General features: G+C 35.9%; 1 protein-coding gene across 3 annotated transcripts in view; it reads right to left on the bottom strand.

Moving 5' to 3' along the window:
• Positions 1 to 24,514, bottom strand: part of TCERG1L (transcription elongation regulator 1 like) — a 177,945-nt gene that overhangs the window by 4,457 nt on the left and 148,974 nt on the right. Inside the window, exons 9-12 of one of the 3 annotated variants that reach the window (XM_026710607.2) lie at positions 22,885 to 22,951; positions 17,852 to 17,987; positions 13,407 to 13,496; positions 864 to 982 (exon numbers count right to left, since the gene is read on the bottom strand). In XM_026710607.2, coding sequence (XP_026566392.1) covers positions 864 to 982; positions 13,407 to 13,496; positions 17,852 to 17,987; positions 22,885 to 22,951 — 412 coding nt within the window. The remainder of the gene's footprint in view (positions 1 to 863; positions 983 to 13,406; positions 13,497 to 17,851; positions 17,988 to 22,884; positions 22,952 to 24,514) is intronic. The other 2 variants (XM_087932519.1, XM_087932520.1) reach the window with 2 other exon arrangements.

Raw genomic sequence — 24,514 nt, 5'->3', positions numbered from 1 at the left:
TACAGCAAGCATTAATCACGCTTGCAACTGGATCTGCTACTGCAAAGCATAATAAAATACAGTAATAGATTTTGACTGTTCAGTATATTTTATATACTGAGATAATATATTTAGTTCAACTTGCTTACAATGCATGACAATGAATTAGATCTTCATTAACTATTGGTTACTGCATTAATATAGCTGCAGATATCAAATATGTTCTTGACATAAATTATGCACTTTCTCCATGTATTTGAATACAGAAACCTATACTGGACATGGAATTTAGCCTCTCTTATATAATTTAGGGTTTAATAAGAAAGATTGTGGAGATGGTTGACACTAACATGTTGTCAACCTTTCAAAAATTGGGCCTTAGCTATAATAGAATAATGGAAGAAAATCTGGTATATTTTCTTTGAAAAAGGGAAAATGGGTAGAGAATAATAAAGAGTAGAGTATAATAAGCACCACTGGTTCTAAAAACTTGTCTATGATTTGAGTTGCCACTGAAAGTACCTTTATATATTGTACCATCTATTAAAAGGCTGGCAAAATATTACAGTTCTATCATGTAAATTTATGTAACTATGATGGAATAGGGATTAATGAATATTTTTTAAAAAAATCTCTAAAAAATTCACAAGGTCTAGCAGTGGGGGTGTCATCTCTGAAGTATCAGAGTCTTTTGCAAGAATATTGAAGTTTGTGAGATTGATAGTCTCAAACAGTCTCAGAAGATGTCATCAGAAGATGACAAATATTTGTGTCCAGAACTCTAAGTGATACATTCATATTCAGAAGCTTGATTTCTGGCATAATCTCAGTTTAGTCACAAATCCACATTCAATTAGGACTTGTATCTGAAAGTTGCTTCATACCTCGGTGACAATTTAGATTCCTCAAGCAGCTTTTTAAATTCTTCTTTGGCTAGCAGTAGTTTGTTTTTCTTTTCCTTATATTCTTCTCTTATTCTGGTCTTGACAAACTGCTCAAATATCTTAAAGAAAGGGGAGAGGAGAAAGGAAGTCACAAAACACCATCAAATGAGTTACCTGTGAAGACAGACATTTCTTTAAAGCTACCTTTGAAAGTCTGTTGTAACAGAGTTTATTAAAATTATTTTATTGTCCCTCCCACAACTGTATTTTTTATTTATAGGCACTGCTTTCAGATCATGTCATGTAAACCTATAAATAAAACTCAAATGAATAAGTTCCTTCCTTAAGTCTTTGGTTTAAAGATTTCTGAACAGGTGGAGAGGTCTACTAGAATCACAGTACTACTCATAATAGTAAGATTACTGTTTTAATGAAGGGGAAAATTCTAAACTCAGCCTACAACAACAGTACAAAAGAATGATTTTTGCATTCTAGTGATACTTGCTAGAAGATTGGCATTATGTGGTGGCACAGTGGTTAGAATGCAGTATGGCAGATAGGGATGAGCTTCAGCCAGTTCGTGTCACTTCAGCCGAACCGGATGTTAATTTTACATCTGATTTGGTGAACCGGTAGTTACAATGATTGGATGGCTCCACCCACCCTGCCCCTCCCCAGAGTCCCCACGCGGCCTGTTTTGGATTGCAGATAAGTGCGCGGCCCATGTGGAGGTCTGGAGAGGGTGAAAAACGGGCTTCCCAATGACTCCAGAAGCTGGAAACAGGCCTGTTTCTGGCCTCCACAGAGCCTCCTTCTGAGGTTGGTAAAATGAGGACCCAGATTGTTGGGCACAATATGCTGATTCTGTAAACAACATACAGAGTGCTGTAAAACATTATGAAGTGATATATAAGTTTAAGTGCTTTTGCTATTGCTACTTCATATGATGATCTTTCTCATCTGAGAACTTGCAACAACTTAGGCCAGTGGTTGCCATTTTATTTCCTGACTCAATCCCATTATCCAATAATCCTTTGTTTGCAACACAGGTAGTATACTTTAAGTCAATTTAAAGTCCCTGTGATGGAGTAATGGCTTTGTAAGTTGTTACCTGAAGAAAAACTTTTATTCAATTTTGGGTAATTTACCCAGATTTGGAAAGTAGCCCCTTACACTGTGAATATAAAAACTGCTTAACTAAATTTTATATAACCTGTATAGAATGTGGTCAGTTTTGTATTTGGCTCCTGGGTCTTTCATTTGCAAAAGAAAAAAGAAAAAAGGAAGGCTTAATTGTTTTTAGTTTTACTTGATGCTGTCTCTCCATATTCCCACAAAGAACCTCTAGTCTAACGTGACATACAGGTGGTCCTCAACTTACAACAATTCATTTAGTAACTATTTGAAGTTACAATGGCACTGAAAAAAAATGACTTGTCACTGTTTTTTACATTTATGATCATTGCGCCATCCCCATTCTCCATGGTCCTGTGATCAAAATTCAGGTGCATATCCTGGGGTCATGTGAGCATCTTTTGAGATCTTCTGACAAGAAAATTCAATGGGGAAGCCAGATTCACTTAACAATTGTGTTGTTAATTTTATCAACTGCAGTGATTCCCTTAACAACTGTGATAAGGATAATATGAGGCAAAACACACTTAACAAATGTTTCACTCAGCAACATAAATTTTGGGCTCAATTGTGGTTGTAAGTTGAGGGCTAGCTGTATTTTGGCAACCTGCTGTCCCAGAAACATATAATAAACATTGAAGAATTCTTGTTTCTCTATACTTAACACTGAGACTGGTACAATTTCAGCAAAAATACTCTTACCCCCTTTTTATTCATTTTATAGCTATGGATTGCACAATGAAGTGTCTTAGAGAAAACACAAACTTGAAATGAATATATGTGATGTGTTTGTGTGTACGTATATTCTTCTGGGAAGATATCTGTTTAGCTTTAGAGTTTTCAAATTTTATTTTTAGCCTTCACAGGAGAACATTTATCTCCAAGCTAGTAATTACACTTTCATTGACTTTCAGGAGTTGTATATATTAAACTATGAATGGGGATGGGGATTAAGAAACTTGACTCCATTTTAATGGATATACTTTCCAATTTTGAAATGTGACACACTGAAATAAACCCATTATGGAATTCAAAAAATAGTAGCCACAAAAGAAATATCATTCTAATATATGGAAATGATATATTCAGCAATGAAAATGAATGGTGTAATAAAACATTTTGTGGGGGATGCATATCCTCAGTCAAAACTGCATATTCCAGTTCTATATTTTATGGTGAACAGCCTTGCAGCCTCAAATTTCTTCTTTGGTCATTTTGCATTGGGTTGGTGAGTTGTCTCCTATAAAGGCTGAACTTAAAAACAACAACAACAACAACGATTCAGCTGTATTGACTGCAATGACTCAGCACCTGATTACATTACTGCCACATACTCTGCTTGGGCCTCTCTTTAAAGACTTCCTAGAAGTTTAAGTTGATACTGAATGCAGTGGCCCAAGAGCAATGACCTCCTATTAGCTCCTAGAGACAATTTGAAGTGCTGGGTTTATCTTGTAAAACCCTCTATGGCTGGCACTAAATTGCCTGCGGGATCATATTTTACTATTGGAGTCAGCTGAACAACTTTGATCAGGCTGGGAGACAAACTTGACTATCTCTTATTTTGGGAAGTGGAGTTGAAGGCTAAAAGTATTGAATTTATGTGATAAGGTTGGCCCTTTGGAATGGGTTCCTATTAGAGATCTGCCTGTTTCAACATTATTGGCTTTTCCAAAGAAGTTGAAAACAGCTTTTCCATATTGTCTTTAGAATCTCAGCCAACTTATTCTTTTATAAAGTTTAACGAACTTGTAAGATTTTTTTTTACTTGACAGTTATGTTTTTATCACTTTGAGCTTCCAAGAGTCTTCCTTGGTTGTGCTGGGAGATGAATGAATGAATGAATGAATGAATGAATGAATGAATGAATGAATGAACAAACAAACAAATGAAAGAAGGAAGCAAGCAAGCAAGCAAGCAAGCAAGCAAGCAAGCAAGTAAGTACTGGCTGTTTTTTTTCCCTAGCAGATTCAACACAACAATGCTTTTCAATTCAATTCAATTTATTGCAGTTGTAGACCAGTATATATAATTTAAGAGTTAAAATACATTTGTAAAACAAACTAACAGCTACAAGTGAGATCCAGGATACAGCCTACATTAAATTATAATGCAAAAACTAAAATTATATTAGTTATCTACAATTATGACACAGTCAAAGCATCTAAAACTATTAATATCAACAAAGGAAAAATATCAGGTGTTTAAATGAATCAGAGCTACAAAAGGGCATTTTGCTGTACAAAACCTAGCTACATGCATTATAACAAGGTGTACTTCATCTATGAACAGTATCTCGTCATGGCCAAATTCAGGTGACCAGGATATCCCTAATTAGAGGTAGTATGAATCTGATTGAGATGTTTCCATACAAGAAGAAGTGAAGAAGAACATGTCCTGGAGTTTCCACCTCTTTGGAATCCCAGGAGCAAAGCCTTCCAGCCAATTTCTTTTCATATTTACCATCCAATACTGCAGAGGGGAGAATATGGTAACCCAGCAATGATGAAATATTGGCCAAGTATTTTGCCAAGTTTCTACTTCTAGTCCAAGTGACAGGAAGGATGTTAAAACTGTCCCCTCATCCTCCATTCTCAGAAGAGGGAAAGCAGTTGTGGAAGGAGCAAAAGAAACAGAGGAATCTGCCAATAAGGGGCCCCGTTAACCACTATTCAAACAAAGCAGCTGGCCATTACTGTCATCAAAATGGAGGAAAGATTTGAAATATGGGAGAAAAACCTTTCCAAGCCAGCTTTATTTCCAGCCAGTTTATCTACAGGAGACAAGTGGTTAAAGGCTGAAATGCGGAAAAGTGGTTATTATAGTGTAGTTCATAAGGGAGAAAGATCAATTAACAAGTAGACGTGTATATGAGTCCATTGTATATGTCTTGTTCAAATTTAGCAGTAAATGATGTGATAGGTTATATCTGGCTATAAACTGAATTGTTTTCACAGAGATAATTTTAATTGAGTGCTTTTCTGCATGATAGTATTATTCTTTTTTTATAACTGTAGGATAGTCATAGTTAATCTACTATGACCTTTTTAGTGTAACTGATGTGTGAGCTGAGAGAAAATGCCAATATATCAAGAGAAAGTTCAATCCACAATCCAGTTTCAATCCACCTAGTCCCAGAATAACTGGTTTCCATGGAAAGATTGGAGAGAAAACAACTTGAGAATTGTTCTAAATAACCAATATAAATACAAGTCATTTCAGGGCCAGAGTTCAATATTATGTATATGTTTATTTTAATGAGCAAATGAATTCCACATTAATAGGCATTTGGTGAAAATCTGTGTTTAAAAGTTACGGCTAATTGCAACACCACCATTCATAACTCCCCTGCTTTATGCATTGGTATAACAATATCACTTACTGTAGACTTATATATTGCTCCACAGTGCTTTATAGCCGTCTCTAAGCAGTTTACAGAGTAGCATATTGCCCCCAACAATCTGGGTCCTCATTTTACCTTCCTTGGAAGGCTGGGTCAACCTTGAGCTGGTTAGAATCGATTAGCCTGCAATGCGACAGAATTAGCCTGCAATGCTGCATTCTAACCACCGCACCACTACAGCTCATATTGGGGGGAAAACCAACATTGGTGTAAAACCAGTGTTCTCAACTTCACCATCTTTAAGATGTATGGACTTGGATTCCAGAATTCCTCAGCACAGTGGATGCAGAATTCTGAGAGTTGGTCCAAACATCTTTAAAATGCTATAGTTGTGAAATACTGGCCTAGAAGATGCAGAACTAAAATTCAACAATTTAGAAGATTCCAAGTAAAACAGTATTTTACTATTTTAGATTCCATGTAGAAAATAGTTTGCAGCATAGCTTAATAGTGCTGGGAAAAACCTGTCACCAAGGATGGAATTCTTCTAGACCAGGGGTGTCAAGCTTACGTCATCCCAGCATCGGTGGCATCACATGATGTATTGGGACTTTTTTCCCTTCACTAAATCAGGCAGGGGCATAGCCAGCGTGTGATGTATATGGCTCATGGGGTGCAAGTTTGATAGCCCTGTTCTAGACCAATAATGAAACAGACCAATAGTTTAGGTTTCTATAAGTCTGTACCTTTTCATAACATATTTTTACAGAATACAGAGTTGGAAGGAACCTTGGAGGACTTCTGGTCCCTGTTCAAACAGGAGACCCTTTACCATTTTAGACAAAAGGCTGACCAGTCTCTTCTTCAAAGCCTCCATTATTGTAACACCAACAACTTTTCCACTGGTTGTTGTTCTCACTGTCAGGAAATTTCTCCTTAGTTCTTTGGTGCTTCTCTCTTTTTCAGTTTCCATCTGGTGCTTCTTGTGTTCAGGTGCTTTGGAAAATAGGTAGACTCCCTCTTCTTTGTGGCAGCCCCTCAAATATTGGAACACTGCTATCATGTCACCCTTAGTATTTTCAAATGAATGTCCAAAGGATGCATAACTGATGAAAAATAATTGCACTCGATTGATTCTGTTATGTGCTAGCTAAAAACTCAAGGACTTCTGTCCAAAGGAGATTTGTGATCCCTCATTGGAATCTCAATGAGATAACTAAATTGATCCCAGGAAGGTGGTTTCAACAGAAATTCCCAAAGAAATAATTTGGCATTCCAAATTCAAGGCTTGACCTTGGCCAAGTGGCTTTTAGACACACAGCATGGCATGCTCAGATAAGAAAGTTTACTGAATATTAGGATGAAGTCTTATAAAATCATTGATTGTACTCTGGTGGTTTAAGGAAGTGGATTCTCTCTTATATCCCTGGATGGTTAAAATTCATTGCCTCTTTCCTGCTAGTTTCAGAGGGTTGCCTGCAGTTCTTTGCCAGGACTTGAAGTTGAATAGTTGTTGTTATACAATTGACATCTCTTCACTGAGAACTACAGCTCTCAGTCTGAGTTTCAGAGGAAGCAGCAATGTTCATTGATTTCCCCTACGATTCCAGCTTCAACATGCAGGCCAGGATGAACTTAAACAACTTCACAAGAAATCCAATAAATAAACTAATATTTATTGAAGGAACTAGGAAGCCTTAGCCAATAAATTCAATCAATTAGCCCTTTTGCATTTTATTTACAATGTTTTTTTCCAAAATTACATAATTTGAATCTCCTTTTTGAGTCTTGTCTCCATCCATCCATCCCTCTTTTCCATCTGCAACTGTTACATTTGCTATTATGTTGCTTTTAATTAACTGTGCAAGAACTGAGTCTTATACCCTCAATGTAATGCTTTATGCATGTGTGCCCAAATGCACACTTATACACCAGGGAATCCTTCAGAACCCTGCAATGAGTAGACCTAGGCACTGCAAAAATGAAAGAGGCCTTAACTGAATAATTGAATAACAATAACAATGTCTAGATCAGTATTGTATGCTATTTATGCTTGCCAAATTGATGACAGTATATTTTTGAATATTTCTGGGAACATGATTGAGAAGGTTCTATCATGTTTTACTTTGGAGTTCCACAGAAAGCTGGATGGCCACAGCTTTTTAATGTTGTTATACACTGATCTGAGGAAATGGAATAGCCTTATCCCGTTTTACATGATAGATGATGAAAATGACCTTTGGCACAAATAGGTTTTTGTTGCTGTTTTGCTTTTATATCAGTTTTATTATAGTTTTCTAGCAAGTGGATATTCAAGCATACATGAGTAGTAAAATTATATTAAAAAATATTAAAATAGTACAAAAAACAATCTAGAAAATAACACAATGAATACGATTAAAAACCAGGAGGCCTCCCAAATTGAGAAAACTAGATGTCTGATATCCAAGTTTCTTCCAACAAGTGAGATGCAGCTACAGCCATGGCAAATAGATTTTGCTTGTGCTTATGAGAAATTGAGTTTTTTCCCAAACAATCATCTTTACAAAAGATTGATCAACCCAAATATAATAATTTGATAGATTCTTTGGATCAGAGCCACCATGTTTTACAAACATAAGAACAGAAAATACATTTTTTCATTTTTTTTTTTTACTTTCAAGTTTTTCTAAAGCACATGCAAAGATAAAACCCTCACTTAGAATTTGGTAAACAAGCACATTTTAATTGTCAAAGGAAACAGCCTTCCTTGAAATCAGAAGGAGATGATCACATAAAATTGATAAAATGGCTCTTTATTCCAAAATCTAAGCCCTTAAGAGGCAATATTATGTCTATAAACAAAGTTCACCCATTGTGATGACCCAGGGTGGGATACCAAACAAACACAGTCACAGAAAACAGGCAAAGCCCCTTTTATTCCTTCACTTTGCTTCCAACCTCCAAATATCTTTGACAGAAGACAAAAAAATTCCCACACAAACAGTTGTACGAAGAAGGAAAAATGCAACACAAACCAGGCGTGATAAGGGATGGAGGATGTCCACAGATAACACACACTGGGGAGGACATCAAACTCAGAGAGGAACTATAAACTAGAGATATTTACACGCTTCGTTTCCAGCATTCGCCAGTACACAGGTCCAAACTCTTATTCAGTTGTCACAGCTGCAGCCCATGAAGAGAAGATCAAGGCACTTTCCTCCTGAGGAGACCACGTCTCTCCCTTATCCTCTCCTCCCTGAATGCCCTAAGATGGATAGGGGATGGGCCTGGGTCTTCCTCTGACTGCTCAGCCGAGCCTCCTCTACAACTTCCGGAGCCACATTTCCATTCCCTGTTGGTTGTTCTGCCTCTCCCTCAGAGTCAATCTCCACCAGGGGCATGACACCCATTGAATGCTGATAGAATTGTAACATCATTCAGCTTCCCCACAATGACTTTGCTTGTCAGAAACCAGCTGGGGAGGTTGCACATGGTAAACACATGACCCATGGACGCTGCAATCATCATAAGTATATATCAATTGCCAAGTGCCTGAATTTTGATCACATGACTGTGGGGATACTACAGTGGTTGTAAGTATGAGAACAAGTGCAAGTCACTTTTTCAGTGCCATTAATAACTTTGAATGGTCACTAAATGAACAATATAAGTCAAAAACTACATCATAAACAAATCATTGTTGAAAGCTTATGTGCCTTTCTGTAGGAATATAGTGTTTAGGGTAGTCTAATAAAATTATATTTTCCCCTTTTCAGATCCTTTAGTTAAGAACACAAACCACCCTATCAATAAAATAGGGTATAATCTTACTTTTAAAAATAAGAAGCTCTCCCTAGAATTTGAACCAATTCAGGACTCAGCTAACTTTTCTCTTACCATTCTGCCTGGAAGAAAAAGTCTTGAAAGTTTTCTGTGCAGCCTAAATCTTGTTGCCAAGCAATTGCTGCACTTTTTCCATTGTCAGGACAGCATTTGTGTGTTTATGTAAGGATCCATCCTAACACAATGTCCTCAGAGGCAATAGGGTAAACCACTATCAATTCAGAAAGTGTACAGCAGTTATTACTTTAATGCGTTGAAAGCTCTTACATAATTCCAGTTTTTTCTTAGAGATCTCTGCAACAGGATGTGAAATTGTGTAAGATAGTGACCAAGTTTTCCAATATAAGCTGTACTCCTTCTCAAAGGTGCAGCGCATGGATCGCTGTGTCCAACAGCTTGGGGGCTTTGATCCCTGCCCCTTCATGGATGCACATGAATTTTCTCCAAAAGACTTCCATATCTATCATCATGATTTTCTACTTATATGAAGTAGGATAGCAGATGTGGACTGCAAGAATATAAATGATGGTGAGACAGCACCAATAAGTTAAAAAAAAAACCTGGCATCTTTTGGCTGCCACTAATTTTTCATGTTGCAAGTCAGATCTTTAGCAATAATTTCTCAGGGAAATCTTCAACTCAACCATAACTCCATACACATTAATCAAAAATGTTTCAGATGAACATCAAACTTCAGTTTATTATCCTATTCCGCACAATATGCAGGTTGGTTTTTAATGTTTCTTAAAAATTGTCCCCCGCCCATAATCAAAGAGAATTCATTTATTGTTAGTTCTGGAAATCTGCACAAAGAGGTAGCTTTTAGCCTCCCCATCATTTAATCATGCATATTCCTTTTGACTTTTGACCACTATGTCTTATGGTTTGCCAGTTTAACAGAAGGTACACTAAAAGTGAGCCAAATAAACCAGCTTTGTGCTTTAATCTTTCAAAAATAGCAAATTAAGATGTATAAGGACTCATGTAATGCCTTCATCAAATATTGTTGTTGTTTTTTTGCTTAGTAATCCAAAAATATCAAATAAAACTTTGGTCTTTTAATCTAAGAAAACTGATAAGAACTTTTTATATTGGTCAAGCGACCAAAATATGCAGAAGAAAAAACACATCTTCCTTCTCCTGTCCTTACCATTCTCTCTATAGAGAGAATTGAAAGCATCATGTCATATTGTATTACTGTTTGGTTTGGCAGTATTACTATTTTGGACAGGAAGGCTCTGCATAGAATGATGAGGACAGCAGAAAATATTATTGGAAGTTCACTTCTTTCTATCCAGGACATGCATCTAAGTACTGCTTGTCCACAGTATTGTCATGAATACTATACATCCTTTCCAAGACTGGGTTTTCTTTGTTATGTTCTGGGAGGAAGCTTTGCGGTTATCTGAAGCAGAATATTCAGATTCTGTAAAAGTACCATATAACATCAACCTTATTAAGACTCTTTTTTCTGCTATGTATTCTAAATGGGCTGTAATTAATGTATGTATGTATGTATGCATGTATATGTATGTATGTATGTATACACATACACACACACACACATTTTATTTTAAGAGTGGGCATCAAAATGTTATTTTTAATGTGTGCCAGTGTGCGCACAGAAAAAGTAATAATAAAAATTACCTTATCTTAAATGAAGTTCATGCACCAATGTTGCAAGTTAATGTCTATAATGCAAAACATCACTGCTCATTAAATGATTACCTATATCATGCATCTGCTTAATAAATGAAAGGATATTCAAAATTGTTGGAATAACTAGATTGGGCCTTTCTTTACTTCTGCTACCAAAAGAATCACATCTGATACTGTACAATTAGCACAGGGCTCCCTCCAAGGCTGTGTGCTTTCTCCGCTTCTCTTCTCCCTATATACCAATGACTGCATCTCAAACGATCCATCTGTTAAAATATTGAAGTTTGCAGATGATACCACAGTGATTGGTCTCATTCGAGACAACAACGAATCCACATACAGACGGGAGGTTGTACAGCTTACCTCATGGTATAACAGGAAGAATCTGGAACTGAAAACACTCAAAACCATAGAAATGGAGGTAGACTTTAGGAGAAACCGTCCCATACTACCACCTCTTACAATACTAGATAACACAATATCAACAGTAGAGACCTTCAAATTTCTAGGTTCTATCATATCACAAGACCTAAAATGGACACCTAATATCAAAAATGTCATCAAAAAAGCACAACAAAGAATGTTCTTTCTGCACCAACTCAGAAAGCTCAAACTGCCCAAGAAGCTGCTGATACAGTTCTACAGAGGAATTATTGAGTCTGTCATCTGCACCTCTACACCTGCAATCCAACAAGACAGACACAGACTTCAGAGAGAAATTAGGACTGCAGAAAAGACAATTACTACCAACCTGCCTTCCATTGAGGACCTGTATACTGCACGAGTGAAAATATTTACAGACCCCTCACATCCTGGACATAAACTGTGTGCCATGTCCTGGTTCAATCACAGGGTAGGAGTTGATAAACTCCTACCCTGTGATTGAACTGGGGCATGGCACACAGGCAAATGAGCAAGAAATGTCCCTTTAATACTTTCAACTTTGCCCCCAGTGTCCAGTTACCTTTGGATGGAGAAAAAATTCTCCCAAGAACAGTTTTTAAGTGGAAGAAATTCAGTCCAAAAACAAAGTACATACAAACTGTAAATAAAAATCCATACAAACCACACTACAGTAATTAACTTGACAAGGCAGAGAAGGAATTGCAGACTTGAAAGCCCAAAACACACAGTTGGGAAGATGCCAGGAACCCAGATAAGCCTCAACGATACCAGATAATTCATGATTTGCTCCCAACAACTTTGCTGTGCACAGCTTCCCTTTTTAAACACTGTGTTCCCAGCTGCAACTAATGAAGGGAATCAGGGCCCTTTTCTCCCCTGTAAGCCATGCAACTCACGTTGCTCCCTTCTCCATTCCTCCATGCGTGCCCTAGGATGAAGAGGAGGTGGGCCTAAGTCTTCCTCTGAATTCTCTCTCCCTTGCCCTACTTCTTCCCTGCTCTGCCCAGTCGGCCTTTGCCCTTCCCCCGTTTCTTCCACAGCCAATGGAGTCACACTCCCACTCCCTGTCAGCTGCTTGGCCTCCCCCTCTGAATCAGATTCTGACAGGGGCATGATATATCCTCAAAATGATGCTATAGAGCACTGCACAACAGAACAACTAGACACAGGACAGCTTTTTCCCAAATGCCATCACTCTGCATCAATTTGCAGTCTATTTTGGCACACATGAAAGAAAATCACGGAAACTTCCCTTCTTATTATATCAAATTAACTAAAAATAAAATTATAATTAATGGCCATAAAAACAAATTAGATTTCTGCCCATCCATGACAACCAAAATCAGTTTAAGATGGTGACCTTAATCTGCATAATAGTAGCAACAGCTTTGATAGAAAATCCTCTTCAACCAGCATTATATTTTTCAAGCTGGTATGCTCAAGAACATTAAAAATCTATTGAGAATCTATGATTCTTCAGATGTTGCAGAACAATTTCTAGCACCCTTCACCACAGTACTGCTGAGAATTGTAATTCAACCATATTTGGGAATCACAAGTCCTTCTATGCAATGAAAAAAAGAATGGGTCAACTTAAATTATTTTTGTTGAAAGCATGGTATTAAATGCTAGATACAACATGTAACCTATGTAAGATAGAAACCTTTGAGGATAATCCTCAGAGGCATTCCAGTATAGCCTGTGAACTAACTCTCTTAACACAACAAATAGGCAATTATTAAATGTATAGGACATTTTGCATTAGCTATTGTTAATTAAACTCAAAAGTTTAAAATATCTTAAAAACACAAGATACACCCAATTTTATACATATACACATGTCATGATTACTGAAGATGTCTTATGCAACCCAAATTAAAATGTACCAAAGAAACAGTTATCACTTGTTGGTGATAACATCTGATCATAAAATGCTCTCTCAATAGAGGATAATCTGAGGCTTTCTTCATTGAATCAGGTGAAAGCTGACTGAAATTTCCCTGGCTATAAAAATGTCTGATTTAATAATACCTCACTTCTGATATAGTGTACATCTTTATTGATGTTCTAAAAATGACAATATAATTTGACCTTTAATGAAATTATTTACAGTATATGATCCATTTCACATTATATCCTATATTTTAAAAAAAGCTACCAAAACAAGAACTCACCTGTTTACGTTCTTCTGAGTTTAGTAGAAGATAACGTGGATCAAACACAATTTTATGAAGTTCTTTTTCCCATGTGGAAAATGCAGAGACCTGAAAAAAAATGTTACATAGGGTATAAACAAAGTTTAAAGGCTTGAGAATAAAATAGCAATAGCAATAGAACTTAGACTTGTATACTGCTTCACAATGCTTTACAGCGCTCTCTAAGCAGTTTACAGTCAGCATATTGCCCCCAATCTGGCTTCTCATTTTACCCACCTTGGAAGGATGGAAGGCTAAGTCAACCTTGAGCTGGTGAGAATTGAACTGCCAAACTGCAGGCAGCTGGCAGTCAGAAGAAGTAGCCTGAAATACTGCATTCTAACCACTAACCACTGTGCCAGTATGACAAAGAAGTAGGTATCACTATCTTTATTAAAGAAATATTACAGTGTACAATGTTTTGAATGATATCATCAATCATCTACATTATTATTGTAGCACAAGCAAAAAAAAAATATCACAGGAATTTAGATTAAAAAGAAAATGAACTATATGAAGTAGGAAAAAGAAATGAGTTGTTTCCTTGGACTAGAAATTAAATAAAAAGTGAACATTTTGTTTAAAAAGAACTGAAAGCATGCTGTCATATTCAGTAATTGGTAATCTAATAATAGAATGATTATGCCCATTCCACTTGCTACATATAAGATTTACTTTTTTAGCAAATGTTCTTTATCCAGCATGCATTCAGATGAATACTTATTCATCTTTTACTCTTTCTACACATGTTCAGGTTTTGTTCAGAGGTTTTCTGAATATTTCAGCAATTCAAGAGGCTTCAAACTGAAAAGATACTGGAATAATTCACCATAAAAGTCACTGACCCTCAGTTGGCCTCCACATACATTTTCCATTCTCCTTTAGTGAAAAGTGCTAAAAAGTTAACCAAGTTTATGTACAGCATAGTCTTAAATTCATGAGACTAAATTAAATTAAATTAAATTAATTAAATTAAATTCCTTTATTAGAACAAACCAAAATACCACCAAAAAATAGCACAATCTCAAGAATCTTCAGGCTACAGCTTGGGTAAGGAAGTTAGCTGCACTTTCATACCTGACTCTAGGACTCATATCCAGTAGCTTGGGATGTCAGGCTTCAAAAACCAAGATAGACATTCTGAGTTGCTTCAAATCAGTTTCCTTTATTGTTCCTCACCTGTAGATAGCAATCTTTCCAAACTAAACCCAATACTTGCACCACTAAACATATAACTCTAAGAACTCCTAGAGAGAAGCTCTCTTGACCCTCCTCCTCTCAACCAAACTATCTGGACTTCGCTGTCTCCTGCTTCCCTGGAATATAATACTTCCTGCCTGGGAATTCAGACTACATTCCACACAGGACCAGAGATCCAATAGTGGTAGTCTTCATTTAGTGACCACAATTGGAATTGGCAACTTGGTTAAGCAAAGCAGTTAAGTGAACATCATTATAATTTTATTCAGGCTTTCCTTTGCTTTAGAGCAGGTGTGTCAAACTCAAGAGCTGGGGGTTGGATCTGGCCCGTGGGGTGCTTAGATCTGGCCTGCAGGGCCTCCCTGGAAACAGTGAAGGACCAGCCCGGGATGCCTCTGCCAGTGAAAATGAAGCTCAGGAGAAGTGCAGGCGGATCCCCCTGAGCTGTTTTTGCTGGCAGAGAGTTGTGGAGGCCACCATAGCCAAAATCAGAGTTTGGGAGCCCGTTTTTGCTGGCAGAGCAGTCAGACCACCACAGGCACCCTCGACATGAGTGATGTCAAGCTGGCCATGCCTACCCCAATCCCCTGAGGTCAAACACAACCCTGATGTGGCCCTCAATGAAATCAACTTTGACACCCCACTTTAGAGCATCAGAAAGATATGGTCCAAATAGTTGGGTGAGACCAAACAGCAGGAAAGATTTCATGAGGAAGCAAAAAAAAAAAAAAAGCTTTCATTTAAAACTGATTAGAATCTTGTCAGTGTGAAGAAGAAAAGCAAGTACAAAGATGGGTTCTAATTAATTAATTAAAGGCACAAAACTGAACTTGTTACCTTGTGGTTAACTTTTTAGAGACCATGAAGAAAAGCAGCTCAGGAAGACATAGATTGCTTAAGCAATGTCTCTGTTCTGCAGGGGTCAATTTTGTGACCAATGTCCACATTTCTCTTCTCCACTCCGAAAGAAATGCAGGCATTAGTCACAAAGTTTATATTTCAGCACTACTATAACTATGAATAGTTGTTTCTGATGCAGTTGATAAACAAGGATTACCTGTATGGTAGAGTATGTAGCAGACAGGCATATAGTACAAATTATCACACTTCATTATTAAATAATATCCAATTTCCACCCGTAACTATTCTTTTTTTAAAAAAAATTTTTTTAAATAAAGTTTATTTAAGTTTCATATATTTAAAACATTTAAAAAGAAACAAACAAATATATAAACAAATATATATACATATATACATTTTGCAGCAGGTATTGAGTATTGGTTACATATTTCTTTTCTTTTTTTCTTTTACCCCATAACATTGACGTGTTCTACCTTGTTACAATACCTTCCTCGTTCTTTTAATGTTTTAATTTCACAGAATACTTTATGATTAAACCACCCGTAACTATTTATCAGCATCTGGTGATTATGCCAGAAAACATAATTTCAGTTGACAAATTTTATATACTAGATTTTAATCAATAAATATACATACCACAATTAAAAGCATTATTTTTAGCATGTCAAATGCTTAGGCTTGCATTTATTGCAACTGTCTAGCACAGCTACTCCTGCCTTATGTCCTCTTAATCTTACTTATTCACAAGTCTTTACTTCTAATGGAAAATGTGGCTATTATTTCTGAAGAAAAATCAAAGTATAAGGATTATGATGTGCGTACAGAGAAACAACACCCCCCTCCCCCCAAAAAACCCCACTACCAATTTTAATGATTTGTAGTATACTTTAAAAAGATATGGGATAAATCTATAAGATGGCTTTCAAAGCAACTTACTAGTGACATTAGCTAAAAATAAGTGCTAAAAAAGCCTCTGAAGGCTAGCATGAGCACCCAATTAATTTCTAAACACATTTCTTTCCTAGATGCTCTAATTACTTTTCTAAGTTATCAATGCACCCAAACATTTTATAGCAAGAGCGGCTTCTATATAATGTACATACATGCATTTCAGATATTTGGGCAGAACATACCACAACATTGTTTCCCTTCCAATCAGCATCCTGCCAAAATGAAGAGCGTTGATTACATTATAAGGGTCAGTGGGATTTCCCTTGTAGACCTGGGATTTTAAGTATTTCTACTGTAGGATGAAATATATCAAAAATATTAAACTCAGTGAGTTCCATTAACTCACAGCTGCTAAATAAATGCCTGCATAGTGGGGCAATAATTTTAATGGACCAAAATGGATTCTTTCACAATTTAACCATATAGTTTTATGATATCTTAGTGATGAACTTAAAAGAAGATCCTCATGAAGAATATTGTACAATTAAATGTACATTTAATAGTTTAGAGGTATAGATACTGTAATTATTTAAGATTGGGCAGAGATCAGAAATTGGAATATGCATGAAACTCAACACATTGAAATAGCTTCTCAAACGATAAGATTTAAAATTCCCCAGTCTGCTAGCTTCTAGATGTATTTAACTATGATTTTATATTTCCTGTCTTATTACCTATGCTGAGTGGAAATTATGGAGCTGCAAACCAAGCATCCGGTTGGGGAAACTTACTAATGGAAACAGCAATACTTGAGACAGCATAAGCGTAGAACATAGAATAACAGAGTTGGAAGGGACCTTGGAAGTTTTCTGCTTGAGCAGAAGACCTTATACCATTTCAGATAAATGGTATGGTCCAGTGTCTTTTTGAAAGCCTTCAATGATGGAGCACCCACAACTCTTGAAGGCAAGTTATTCCATTGGCTAATTGCTTTGTTAGGAAATTTCTCCTTAGTTCCAGTTTCCAACCACTGTTTGTTGTATTGCCTTTTAGTGCTTTGCACAATAATTTGACCCCCTTGCCTTCTACAAAGATGAGAGAGTCAAATTTGAGGTAATTTGAGTCCCTCAAATATTGGAACAGTGCTATCATGTCCCCTTTTGGCGTTTTGGAAAATAGTTTGACACCTAGTCCTTCTTTTCATTAGACTAGACATACCCAATACATGGATAGGATCAAGAAACTTGATAAGCACAAATCATGTTTTTATTGTTTCCTTTTAAAAAAAGCTAAGCTTGTGTACAGTAAATGGCAACAACATAATACCAAACAGTGGAGTTATCTCTTGATAAGAACATATTAACAACCAATGTAAACAATTAATCTGTTGCAATATACCTATTACATATATTAAGATTATATCATGCTGCCCAATAGTACAGGAAACAGGAAAACCATAGGCAATTTCTTACCCCTCTTTCCAAAAGCATATCTCGAAAATGAGTAATACGTTCCTCCAAGGGAAGGGTAATCTGATGTTCTGATGTTTTCACATTTTTCTCTTCCATTGTTATTTTTTCTAGCTCCGTATTCTGTGAATTTTCCACCCTTAAATAATAGAAGACACACGCAAAGTGATATATGTGTTTTTAAACTCATGGTAAACTTTAAAGTGCAGGAACATCTCGGAAAAAATATGCAACATATTTTTCTCTGTAGTGAATTTGGAAAGTAGCTGCTAAATTTTAATCTGAGACAATATGTTAGCCTAACTACCTCTATTCCAACCACAACTGGCCTTAAATGCAAGGTACTCAATGCAAGAAGCCTTGTAAATAAAATTTACAAATTTCTCCTGTTACTAAATATGGCTAAATTCGACATTATATTTGTCTGGGAAACATGGCTCAACGCATCTCTCCCTGACTCCATTACCACAGTAAGAGACTATCACGTTTACCGATCAGATCATGAAATCCATAGAGGAGGTGGTGTTGCTATCTTCTATAAAAGGTCCCTATATCTAAAAAACATCCAAGTTACCCAGGAGCTTGCTATTCCTGAGACCATCATCTGTGAACTGTCCTTAAATATCACATTTCAGTTCTTACTATGTTACAGAGCCCCTGATCATGACATTGAACATGCAAACAAGCTAAATACACTACTAACATGGGCAACATCCTACCCACACACTTTTATCTTTCTTGGTGATTTCAATCTACATCATATTAACTGGACTCTTAATGAATGTACAACTGAACCCATAAATGCAACCTTCTACAATGCTGTAACAAACCTGGGACTAGAACAACTAGTAACCAACAACACTAGATGTAACAACTGCCTCGATCTCATCTTCTGCAATAGTTTGAATTCAATTTATGGAATACAAATTAAAGAACCCTTTTCCAACAGTGACCACAACATGATTGACTTTTGTCTCAACATACGTCCACACAAAAATCATCACAATGACGGAATCCCCAATTATAACTTCAAAAGAGGCAACTATGATTTTATAAACAACGATCTCTCATCCCTTGATTGGCAATTTCTATTCTCTGGATGCAATACTGTAGAAGACCATTACAACATATTTTTACTTGAAGTCAAAAGAGTCATCAAACTATACGTACCATTAACAACTCCCGAAATCAGAAAAAAACAAATTACCCATAACAATAAGGAAGCTTCACTTCAAAAAGAGATCACTTTGGGGGAAAAACAAATCCGGTCACGTTGCCAACTTCAGAAGCCGATACAAAAATCTATGCCACCAGGTAAAAACTGAATGTACCAATTATCACATTAAACAAGAAGAAAACCTTCTACGCACCAATTCCACCCGCGCTTTCTACAATTTTGTAAACAACAAGCTAAAAGACTCAAGGTCCATCCCACCCCTGAAAGGACCTAATGGTAAAGACTGCAACGATGACATTATTAAAACCAACCTCTTTAACACATTCTTGACAAGAAGATAACTGAAAACAAAAACTAAAAGTGAAGCAGCCTACTAAGTGCTTGACATATTGCTGAGTCTGTTCTTATTGGAAAGACTCATCAGGGTCTGAAATTATTCACAAAATATCTTTGGGAGCATTTGGAAAGAAACAAAAATATTCACAAGACCTTTCCTACTTTAACATGGTAGAAGTTGGAAATCAATGAAGTAAGAAGATATTTTCATCTTCCACTTCTACTACTATCTGCTTAGTCAAGGAAAAAATGTGAAGAAGTGAAACAAAGAGATATAAAGAGAAGATGTGGTCTGTAATAGTGGGTTAGCTGAAAATCAGCTTGGTCCAGTGGTCAAGATATCAGGCTAGAAACCAGGAGATGATGAATTCTAGTCCTGCCTTAGGCATGAAGCCAGCTGGGTGATATTGGGCCACTCTCTCTCAGCTCTAAGAAGGAAGTAATGGCAAATAACTTCTTTAAAAAAAACTTCTTAAAAAACTGTAGGACTTGTCCAGACAATTGCAAGAGTAAAAAAAAAGGAATTCAACTACCTAACTTGCTCGTATTCTTCTTGTTAAGAAATTTAAAAGAAGAACTTTCATCAATCCCTCTCCAAATCCCAACTTAATTTCTATTTGTTTCTTTAGTAAGAAGAAATAATGAACAATACAGCAAATAGAGAATGGGTTAAATAAAGCTCTGCCTTTCTATCTAGCCATTTTATTTGGTCATCTGCAACAGATTTTTTAAAATAACCATTGCAGGTTCAAAATGTAATATATTTACACTTTTTAATTTGATAAGTTAATTTCTGGAATGATATATTTTTTTCAAAGGAAGGTACCTGGATATCCAGTTCTTTTAATGAAGCATATTTTGAGAAAATCTATATATTTTGACTACCTGTTTCCAGATTCTGAGGTTGCAGAACAAATCAGTAAGGTCATGGGCTGCAAATTATTCTTTCATATTTTCAATCAAATTGCTGTTTTAAAAGTATCACAGATTTTAGGAAACTAGTTTCAAAAACTTAATAAAAGGAGACTGGCTTTCAGTAGTGATACAACTTGGACACCAGGGGAACTACAGATTAAAAACTGGTGAGAGAGGGAGAGGTCAATTGTAATAGAAATGTTAAAATCTACTTTCAAGTAATAAATTGCATTCTCCAGTTAACAATATGGGTCCTAACTTACAATATTATCTTCTTGCCATCCATAATTGCATTAAAAATTTCACTCTTAAATTACACTAAAATGGATATTGCATGATATTAGTAGCACTAAAGCTATCAATTTGCCACTTTTCATATTAGAATAGTGACTTGGATATTGCATTAGCTATTTTAATTCTTTCCAGTTATAATATTCCATAATATGATCTATGAAACTTCCAATCTAATTTCAGGTAACTACCAAGTATTTATATACAGTGAAATTGATGGGAACCAGAAAGTTAAATCATTAGCAAAGGTAGCCAGAGAGAATCTCTTTCTTCCAATATAGTTAATTAAAATGATTTTAAAATATTATAGTTATGCATTTATACTTGCAGCTAAAACTGTCATAAAAGAAAAAATGAATTAAAGAATTGTGCAAATTAAAAGCTGTTAAACCAGTGTATTAAAATGCTGAAGTTTGAAGAAAACATAAACGGAGTTGAACTTTATTTTCTTAATATTGCATCATTTTAAATATCATCTATTATCTAAACATAAAAAGGAATTATCAATATGAAACAATAATAATAATAATTACACACGGGTTTATTTTAAATTTTCATAAGTCCTAAAAATATCATGGAAACTCTCTTCATATAAAATATATAAAAGGTTTTATTAGATCTTTCCAGAATACAGGAGGGTGCAAAACTGTTTTGGCCTGAATAGTGGACATCTCATGGATAAACAAACCTACCACTCACAATCCTTGATCCCCTTTTTATGGCAGCCCTCAAATATTGGAACACTGCTATCATTTCACCTCTAGCCCTTCTTTTCACTTGACTAGACAAACCAATTCCTGCAACCATTCTTAATATGTTTCAGCCTCTAGCTCTCTAATTATTTTTGTTGCTCTTTTCTGCATTCTTTCCAATGTCTCTACATTCTTTTTTATAATACGTAACCAAAACTATATGCATTGTGGTCTGATCATTGTGGTCACCTGTAAAGTCATGGAGTGTCACCTGTAAAGTCATGGAATCAATTATTAACCAATCCATTATCCTCCACTTAGAGACAAACAACCTATTCTAATAAAAAAATTGCTTTCAGAAAAAAAACTATCCTGTAATCTGCTTCCTCTCAAATTCTGTACCTGTCAACAGTGGTGTCCCCCAAGGCAGTGTTGTAGGACCAACTCTTTTCATACTCTACATAAATGACCTCTGTGATAATATCAAGAGCAACTGCATTATCTTCGCTGATGATGTAAAGCTATTCAACACCACAGACAATACTGCTACCCTTCAAAAAGACCTTGACTATGTTTCAGAATGGTCAAACAAATGGCAACTTCAAATCTGAACAAATAAATGCTCTGTCTTACATATTGGCAAAAAAATCAGAAAATAAAATACAGGCTGAATAGTCAAGACCTTGTTGATGATCCAAACTCTGTCAAGGATCTTGGAGTACTCATCTCTAATGATCTAAGTGCTAGAGCCCACTGTAACTCATAACCAAAATAGGCATTAAGAGTTGTTAACCTAAACTTACATAGCTTTTTCTCTGGTAATATTACACTACTAACAAGAACATACAAAACATTTGCTAGACCAATACTCGAATACAGCTCATCAGTCTGGAACCCACGTTACGTATCTGATATTAGCACAGTTGAGAAAGTCTAGAAATATTTCACAAGAAGACTTCTCCACTGCTCTACTCGTTGCAGAATATCTTATGCCACCAGACTTGAAATTCTAGACCTAGAAAACTCAGAACTATGCGTCTTCATTCCGATCTAAGCATAGTATATAAAATTATACATTGCAATGTCCTTCCTGTCAATGAATACTTCAGCTTCAACCATAACAATACAGGAGCAAACAATAGATACAAACTCAAGGTTAACCGCACCAAACTTGATTGCAGGAAATACAACTTCAGCAACAGAGTGGTCAATGTCTGGAATACTCTACCTGACTCTGTGGTTTCTTCCCCAAAGCCCCAAAACTTTAACCTTAGATTGTCTACTATTGACCTCACCCCTTTCCTAAGAGGTCTGTAGGGGGCATGCATAAGTGCACCAATGTGTCTACCGTCCCTGTCCTATTGTTTCTTTTTATTTTTCTTATATGTATCCATTCCATGTGTTCATAACTTTGTTTATATTTATACCTATTATCTTGTAAGCAATTGACAAATCAAATAAATAAATAAACAAATCATGACTTGTTACTTTGTGCTAAGATGATGGTAGTGGTGGTAGAAGAGGAGGAGGGATTGTTTTTGCCTCGATATTCTCATTCTCTCTCTGTGTGTGTGTGTGTATGTGTGTGTGTGTTTCTCTCTCTCTCTCATACTATTAAGACTTACTTGTTTCTCTTTGTTTTGATGCTGCTGTCATCATTCATATCTTCTGGATCTGTGCCATCTTTATCTGCTAAAAGGAAACAAACTAGTTAGTGACAAATATGTCATTAATCCAATCAGATCAGCCAGTTTAATTTTTGTTTTATTAGAGTTGGTTCAATTTCTAAATTTTCCCTTTCTCTGTCCATTACAAATGATTTAAAAAGTCATTTGTAACTTGTTCTTCTCCGTATTTAGTTTAGAACTCTTTCTATGGTTAGGTCCATCACATATATCTATACCTCCATTTCCTTCTTTAACTCTAATTACCTTTTTAACCATTAGAGTGTTACAGTTTTAGTACTTGCTGGGAATCAAGAAAATGTAGTCCAGCATATCTGGAAGCAAGGATTATGCACAAGTAATGTTATCTGAGAGTACATTAGTTAATCTTGGCCAATAAAAACAGCATTGATAATGAGCTGATTTGATTGTGAAACCAAATATATTCTTTTCACACACACACACACACACACACACACACACACACACACACACATATGGATAACAAACAGGTAAACAGTCCTTGCAGGCTTACACATGGATAACAAGTGGGAATGGTACACCAGATACGAGTACCATTAACTGTCCATTTTTAAGGATTTTAATTGTGAACTGATTCTATGAATCCTCCTTCAAGGATTCATTATCCTTGAAAAAAGTCCTCTCATTTAGAAAGACTCTGTAGAAAAGTAAACGAATGATTTGTAAGTGCTATGAAGAAATTCAAAGAAAAATAACTGTAAACAGATAAACAAGAGTCACACTGTATTCATTGTAAATTTACAGTATAAACTCTGCAACAATCAACAAATCATTCATTGAACAAGTCAATTCAAAATAATAAGAATTTATGGCCATGTTTGGAGAGGCTGTAGGTGAAGGCCCCACATCCAATAATGTGGTTGAGGTTTCCCACATCTGAATTATGTTAACAATCAATTATGTTAACAATCAAAGTTCAAATATTGTGAGCTCTTTTTGCTAACACACTTGCAACATTTCAATAAAACTCTAATCTCAGAATGATTAGAATCTTGTTCAATCTTTATCCAGATATACAATCATGCTTCTTTTAAATTCCAAGAATTTGGAATGCTTGAATCCCAATAATCTTTTGGGAGAGCACCAATTGTTCTTATTTCATCAAAGATACACACTGTAGGTATCAAGAACATACCCAAAAATATGTTCTGACTTATTGGACCTAATTTTCCCCAAGAATATTGTTAGGAATATAAGTCACCTAACAAGTATTTGGGTTAGAAATATATAAACCAGGATAAACATTTTAGTACTATGTCTTTAAGAGATTGCAAAAACTGCAGTTGGGTGTGGTTTTTCAAACAGCCATAAGATGGAGCCATAAACTTGGATTGTCTTAGTCTTAGTCTCAGAAGAGAGTGTGTTTGAGTGAGTATCTCTGTTTCCTTCTGTTGGAAAATATTGCCGTTGCTCCATTTCTTCTAATTGACTGATATTACTGGATTTAATGTAAGTCTGTTACTGTACTGTTTTTGACACTGGACTTTGATATTTGGATTATCCCTGGATTGAAAAACTGACTGATTTACTTGTGAATGACTTTGGATTG

Source organism: Pseudonaja textilis, chromosome 4 (genome assembly GCF_049901715.1).
Source record: "Pseudonaja textilis isolate UNSWEBS1 chromosome 4, rPseTex1.2, whole genome shotgun sequence".
NCBI classification, from domain to species: domain Eukaryota; kingdom Metazoa; phylum Chordata; class Lepidosauria; order Squamata; family Elapidae; genus Pseudonaja; species Pseudonaja textilis.
Note: the sequence above shows the minus strand (reverse complement) of the source record. Positions and strands in the feature narration are given on the sequence as shown.